General features: G+C 38.9%; 1 protein-coding gene across 4 annotated transcripts in view; it reads right to left on the bottom strand.

The window, feature by feature from the left end:
* Positions 1-6842, bottom strand: part of LOC106953737 (rho-associated protein kinase 2-like) — a 44904-nt gene that overhangs the window by 11936 nt on the left and 26126 nt on the right. For 3 of the 4 annotated variants that reach the window (XR_001426249.1, XM_015042706.1, XM_015042707.1), the window contains exons 18-27: positions 6207-6367; positions 5452-5636; positions 5220-5289; positions 4940-5043; positions 3667-3853; positions 2709-2802; positions 2007-2101; positions 1518-1715; positions 474-642; positions 82-297 (exon numbers count right to left, since the gene is read on the bottom strand). Coding sequence is in view for 3 of the 4 variants with exons in the window: in XM_015042706.1 (XP_014898192.1) it covers positions 82-297; positions 474-642; positions 1518-1715; positions 2007-2101; positions 2709-2802; positions 3667-3853; positions 4940-5043; positions 5220-5289; positions 5452-5636; positions 6207-6367 (1479 nt within the window). In the remaining variant the exon portion in view is untranslated. The remainder of the gene's footprint in view (positions 1-81; positions 298-473; positions 643-1517; positions 1716-2006; positions 2102-2708; positions 2803-3666; positions 3854-4939; positions 5044-5219; positions 5290-5451; positions 5637-6206; positions 6368-6842) is intronic. The other variant, XM_015042708.1, reaches the window with a different exon arrangement.

Consider the following 6842-nt stretch of genomic DNA (forward strand, 5'->3'; position numbering starts at 1 on the left):
AAAAAAAAAATTTAAAAAAAAAAAAAAAAAAAAAAAAAAATAGGGTTGCGGGGTTCAGTCTTCCACGCCATGCAGGGTCACCTCCGGCTTCTGGCTCACGGGACTGCGGATAGGTCAGAGCCAGAGGGCGCTGGCAATGCTCCTCAGGCTCATCGTCGTCTTCCTCATCCTCTGACTCGGAGTCAAACAGAGCCCGGGCCGAGTGAAGGTTGGGCCGAGTGTCAACGCGGACAGATTTGTGCGTGCGCTGGTAGGTGAAGGACATCGACTCGGAGGTGCGAGAGTGAGTAATGCTCACTGTACAGGAGCACGAAAGCAAGCATGTGGTGGGGGGGGGGAGAAACATTGAGAAAGAAGTGGAAGCAACTAATAAAAAAAAGAGGAGGAATCCATGCAGAAGTTTGTCTAAGGGCTAAACAATGCAGTTTAAAACCGGGAAATATGTAGCGACGATTTCAATTTGAGGAGCCTACCTGGGAATCCGTCTGCCATTTCCAAATCGTTGATGCTGCTGATGCTGGTGGAGTCCAGAGAGTGAACGCTAAGGGACGTGATCTGACACCGAAGCCGCTCGATGTCGCTGTCTTTACTGTCCAGAGCCATCTGCAGCTCCTGGCGCAGGTGGGTCTCTTCGATCATCATCTGTCCACACAAACACTCAAAGCTGAGTTTGGGTACATGTGAAGTTGACTTACAGATTTCTCGTAATTTAGATCTTTTTTTTTTCCCCTTACGCTAAGTTGATCCAGAACAAACAAATAGTGGTATAAACAAAGTTTTTTATTTATTTACTCTATCGTTGGCTCAGAATTTAAATTTGTCTGATAAACTTTTTCACATCACGGTAGATTCATCATGGGCATGAATACTACAATATTTTGGTTTAGTTACTCTCGACTTTGGCCATTTTTTTTTGGATGAACTGATAAATTAAAAAAGTAACCATAATTTTTTAACAATTGGGTGCAAAAGGTTTTCTTTAATTTACACAGGTTCAAATGTCATATGGACACAGGATCAGATATACTTGTATACTCCCACTTAAACTTAGATGATTGTCTATTAGTAAGATGCAGGAGTTTGCGCATGTATTTGAGCTTATATGACTACATTTTGTAAAACCTGCTATAAATTCAGACGGGAATCCATTTCTGGTTTCGGAAAAAAAAATAAAAAAAATCACTCAAGCTTTATATTTTATTATAAATCTGTCCTGGAAAATAACTGCTGAGACGCATGACCAAAATTAATAAGTCAAGCACGAGTATGATGTGTGGATTTAAACTTCTGAACTCATCTGTGACAATCATGGGTTCAAACCTAGTTTATTCCTCTCTTGTCCGCATTGCATTCTACCTTCCTTGCAAATAAAGCAACGTCGGTCTGCATCCTGCTCTGCAGAACAATCTGACCAGTAAAAAGAAAATGCATCTCTGTTTGACGTGTCAGAGCAGCAGATGTTTTCTGGTAGCAAGTTTATATTCTGGGTGTATTTTGGGCATCGTGGGTGCACTGACCGCCTGCATGTCATCCAGCTCCTTCTGGTGGTTGAAGATGTAGCCGTCAAGTTTCTCCCTCGCTGCTTTCAGCTCCAGCTGCAGCTTCCTGTTCTCCTTCTCCTTCTTGTGCATCTCGGAGTCGACAACTCGGACGCCCCCTCGCCCCTTCTCCTTCGCCTTCTTGTGGTGCATCACCTCAGCCAGCTTGTTCACAGCCTGGGAGCAAAAAAAAAAAAAAAAAAAAAAAAAACAAGCTGCAGTAAAACAAAGCTCTTTTATATGGTAAATATAAACCCGGGGAATAAGCGGGGAGGGTTGCAGGAATCGATGCTGCTGTGAGAAAGGGAATTTTTATGCTTCTTTGCAGATGCCCAGAGTTCAATACAAGCCCGTAGAGTCGAGTTATTCTTAACAAGAGATGGCATAACATTGAGGTTGTCCGTTTTTAACTTGAAAAGGGGAGAAAATATGCATATGGTTTTCAGATCCGTGTAGGTCCACACACACCTGAATTTTCAGAGTCCTTTCAGACTGCACTTGTTTTTCAAAAGTCACTTTTAGACTTTCCAGCTCTTTCTTCATCTCTTCGGCTTTTTGCAGTTCTGTAAAGGCAAACGTGCATGTAATTTTAGTAGTTATACACATATTTTCTTCAACACATATTAAATCACATAAAAGAAAACCAGATGGTGACAAAATAGGATGATTTTTATCTGGGCAAACTGGTCTAAAAAAAAAACAACAACAACAAAAAGGCTACGCAAGGTTGCTGGATATTTTCAGTAAGTCAGTGAATAATTAACTGTCGAATGCTTAAATATAAATTGGCTTTTTTTCTCTCAAATATTAAGATTGGTGAAACTTTTGATAGATTTTGTAGAAAAAAAAAAATGTAATGTGGCACCCATAACCTTTTCAGCAACTGAAAGGAAATGTTGTAATTTCTTTTATTGTCTGAAGGATTTTTGAGGTGTTTGAGTTTTTGTTTTATTTTACCATATAACCTCCATCTTGTCATAAATTTGGTTTGACAGGTAAAACTGTAATCAGTGCAAAAAGTAGAAAAAAGTGTTTTGTTATTTGTAGCTTTGAAATAGACGTTGGGGTGTTTGAAGTAGACCAAGACAGCTTTTACACCCTGTCGGCTCAAATTGTCCGTTTGTGGACGTTTATTCTGCCCGGTGCTCATCAGCACAACGGGAGTCTCACCTTGCTGCAGGTCTTTGAGCTGGTTGTTCAGCTCTTCTTTCTCATTGGCCAGGTTGGCCACGTCCTCCGTCAAAGTTCGATTGGACTCCTCCAGCTGAGAAAGAAGACGGGGGACACGTGAGCTGATTCTGGCCACAGACAACTAATCTGTAGAAGTTATTCGAAAACAGAAGCCTACAGGAAGCAGAAAAATTGACGGCGACAGAGACATGGTGGTGCTTGCTGGCTGCTGATCATATTGTACAGATTTTAGATTGAAGCGCCAGGCTATAGACCGACATTTCATACACAATGTGTAAGTGTAGCTATTTAGCATCTTTTTCTTTCATGCCATCGCTTTTTATGTTACTGGTGTGACTGTCAGCACTTTGCAGTTGAAACTAAGCTGAATATTTTACATGTAAATAAGAAATGTGAGTCATGAATGCAAACATTAGTCAGAGGATTCAAGTCTCTTTCATCCGAGAGTTGCAGATACCAGAGTGTTACGTCGAAAATGTAAACAGACTTTATATTAACTCAATGAAAAAAAAAAAAAAAAAAAAAAATTTAAAAAAAAATATCCAAACCTTTTCCAAAAAAAAACATTAAAAAAAAAAAAAAAAAAAAAAAAAAAAACTTGCCGATCCATAAGGTTGAGATTAATGGTATCAGAATAAAAACAAAAAGTGATGAATAAAAAATGTATACATTCTCCAATAATCTGTTGTAGTTAGCGTTTTCGTTAATGGAGTGTGTTTGTGAAACTATTTAAATTAATTAATTAGCTCCTTTTACAAATTCAACCAGGTAAATCTAAAGTTGAATTTGTGCATAACATATAAACCAAAGAATGATTCTCAGAAGAGTTTGGTAAACATAAATAAACTACATTTAAGGCCAAGTCTGCGAGTGCCGAGACCAAATACATCATTCTACTATTTACTGCCAAAGTCCAGGCCATGCGAGCGTCTCTCACCGAGTCGATAGTGGCCTCCTTCTCACTCAGCTCCTGTTTGTGTCTCGCCAGCATGTCCTTGATCTCCAGCTCCTTCATGATCTTCTCCTTCTCCAGAAGCGAGTACTGCTCCTCGGCGATGGAGCGAGCCAGTTGTTCAGAATCCGCTTTGGTCAGACTGCTCTCCAGCTGTGCTGCCAGAGAATCCCTGATCGGGGGGCAGAAACACGTGGAACCCTTATTAAGCTGGATAAATCTTTGAACAGAACTAAATCCCTGGCATCATTATGCCAGTTAGAAATCCTCTGCCTGTGGCGAGTCGGAACATAATTAATCAATGACATTTTTGTCATTGACAGGTCTTCGAAAGAATGCTGAAGCAGCTTCTTTAAACAGTAAACTTTTCACATTTGGGACATCTCCAAACATCCATGATGGCGTAAAAAAAATAAATAAAATAATGTTCTGTTTTTTTGGCTGCGAGACGAATTCATTGGGAAGCAAAGACACTAATCTGGGAAGTCTGCTCCATTGTCAAATGTTAGATAATAAAAGCTTTCTAGTTTTGAGACAAAAATCCCATAAGAGCTGAACTCTTTCACATTTTGTCACATTGCTGCTGCATATTTCAATGTGTTTTATTGAAATTTTATGAGATAAACTGACACAAAGGATCTAATAACTGAAGTTCAGGGAAAATGGAACTACTTTAAAAAAAAATTGGCAAAAAGGCTAAATTGGAGTAAAATTCACAAATGTGGTAGACCTGTCACAATAAAAATATTGCAGGATGATAAATTGTTCCAGAACATTAATATTATTAAATTGAGATGATTTTCAAGCAATAATAGTAATGGCATAATAACGCAAGGACACCCTTTTAAGGGTCAACACCCTTTCATTTCTAACAAAATTGTCTGTCAAAAAGGGGGCTAGCTGAGACCAGTGCACCAGACTGAAGCCTTTCGTCATCAAGGTTTTGGTAGAAAGAGAGAGACGCAAGAAAAATAATCCATCATGCAAATGGAAGACGGATTATATAATTTTATGTCCAATTCACACATATTGCTTTGGTTCGATCAGAGGTTTGTGTCCGAGTTTGATGAAGACTGATACTTTCACAGAGGATTGAAGTTGTTTGCCGTTTGCTTTTTTAAATCCTTTCTCCAGACATCTCGGTGTTTCTTACTGAATCACGATATATATATATATATATATATTTTTTTTTTCTGTTGGAACAGCTGGATTATTATGTGAATGTTGAAAGCAGTTGAATCTTGACAGGTACAGTTACCTCTCCTCCTGGTATTCTGACAGCTGCTGCTGCGCCTCTTTATACATCTTATTCTTCTCTTCGCATTCATCCTTCAGCTCACGAATCTGTGTCTTGTAAAGAGTCTATGGGAGAAAAAAAAAAAGCACAAAAGTTGCAGTTTTACATCGCACGTTAGCGCTTAATGATGCAGATTTATGATTTCTTTTTTTCCACTATGCTGAACATTCATGCTGTTGCCGACTGTAAAATATTCGGCTGTCGCTACTGTTTGACAGATGCACTAGAAAAGGAGAGTTACTGTGAAATACTGCTCTGCCTCCAGCTGGTCCTTCAGTTCCTTCAGCTGGCCATCAGCCTCTTGCTTTTCCCTGAAACGGTACCAAAAATCTGTCAATCACAGGCGGAGGCAAAGCTGAACACAAGAGCCGAAGCAGCCAAAAAAAAACAAAAAAAAACATGACAGACATCAAAGCTGCAGCACTGAGCGCGGTCGCAAATTGGGCTCCTTCTGAAATGCTTTTGAGCCTGACCTGTGTAGCTCCTGGTTCTGCTTCTCCAGGCTCTGCTTCATGTCCAGCAGTTGGTTGAGTTCCTGTTTGAGCTGTTTCTCGGAGGAGGCGAGCGCCGACACCTGCTGCTTCTGCGCTTTCAGATCGGACTGGCTCAAGCTTCGCTTGCGGGTCTCCTGCTCCAGGCGGAGGGTGAGGTCCATCACCTGGACGCACAAGAAAACAGAATGGGGCGGTTAGATAGAGAGAAACTTTAGCTGCAGAAGAAAAAGCTCAATTGTATTCTGCTCTTATCCAACTGATTTGAAAACATTTGTTGTCAGTAAATGGGCCAAACTTCGCCCTAATGGGACTCTGTGAGGGTTATTTTATACACATTTATTTAATCCATCAGCTACAGCAACCAAAAAGTCATGTGATGGAAAATGTGCCCTGAATATATTTTAAAAATCGATGCAAAAGTATTAATAATAAATAAATGCGTCAAATACATTCACAATAAATTCCTTAATACAATTTGAATTCATCATAGGCTAAAATAGTTTCATTTAAAACATATTTTTCAAATAATGTCAGGATTTTCAGACAAACTTCAAAGTGCCATAACATTTTTCAAATAAAATATTTCCTTATATTTATCATTTAATGACTTTTTAATAAGATATGGATATGCACTCTTCTCGTGTAAAGGAACAGGCATGTTTTCTACATTTATCTCCTCTTGTCACAGGCAGACTTTGAACAGCTCATGCATTTCTACGTCTCAGAAAAGTTACCTCTTCAGAAAGTTTCTCCTTTTGTGCCTGCAACTCCTCCAGCTTTTGCTCTGCTTGCTTGTGATCACAGTCTAGCATGGAGTGCTCCTTCTTCAGTTGCAGCAGTTCTTCTTCCACCTGGAGCTTCAAGTTGCGCTCCTCCTGCAGGGTGCTCTCCATCCCTGGAACAAAAGAAACAAAGCCAAAAAAACAAACAAAAAAAAAACAAATGTTGATGGGATCAGTGTGCATTTACAATACATTTGCATGTAGCACTAAAGGCTTATGATCAGCAAAGTACTATAAGATCAAGTTGAATCTCATGTAATGTCTATTTTGCTAAACTACAGCAAAATAATAGACATTATTTTCCTAAACTGCAGACTTTATCTGCTATCTGCTTACAATCAAATTTATAAATGTAAATATCTAAACGCTCTAAAATGCATTCTCTCCATACCTGAAAACCATTAACAAAAAAAAAAAAAAAAAAAAAATCACAATTTCTAATTAAACCCCTTTTTTGCTTTTTGAAAGATTTTTGAAGTAGCTTTTGGAAATGGCAGGATAGAAACCAGGTGGCTAGAGATTAAAAATTTAAATATGAATAAATAAATAAATAAAAAAATCTAGGCCTTACTGGGAAAACTGATCAGT

This window comes from Poecilia latipinna, unplaced genomic scaffold, assembly GCF_001443285.1.
Source record: "Poecilia latipinna isolate Pla-1442-1.1 unplaced genomic scaffold, P_latipinna-1.0 Scaffold599, whole genome shotgun sequence".
Taxonomy (NCBI): Eukaryota; Metazoa; Chordata; class Actinopteri; order Cyprinodontiformes; family Poeciliidae; genus Poecilia; species Poecilia latipinna.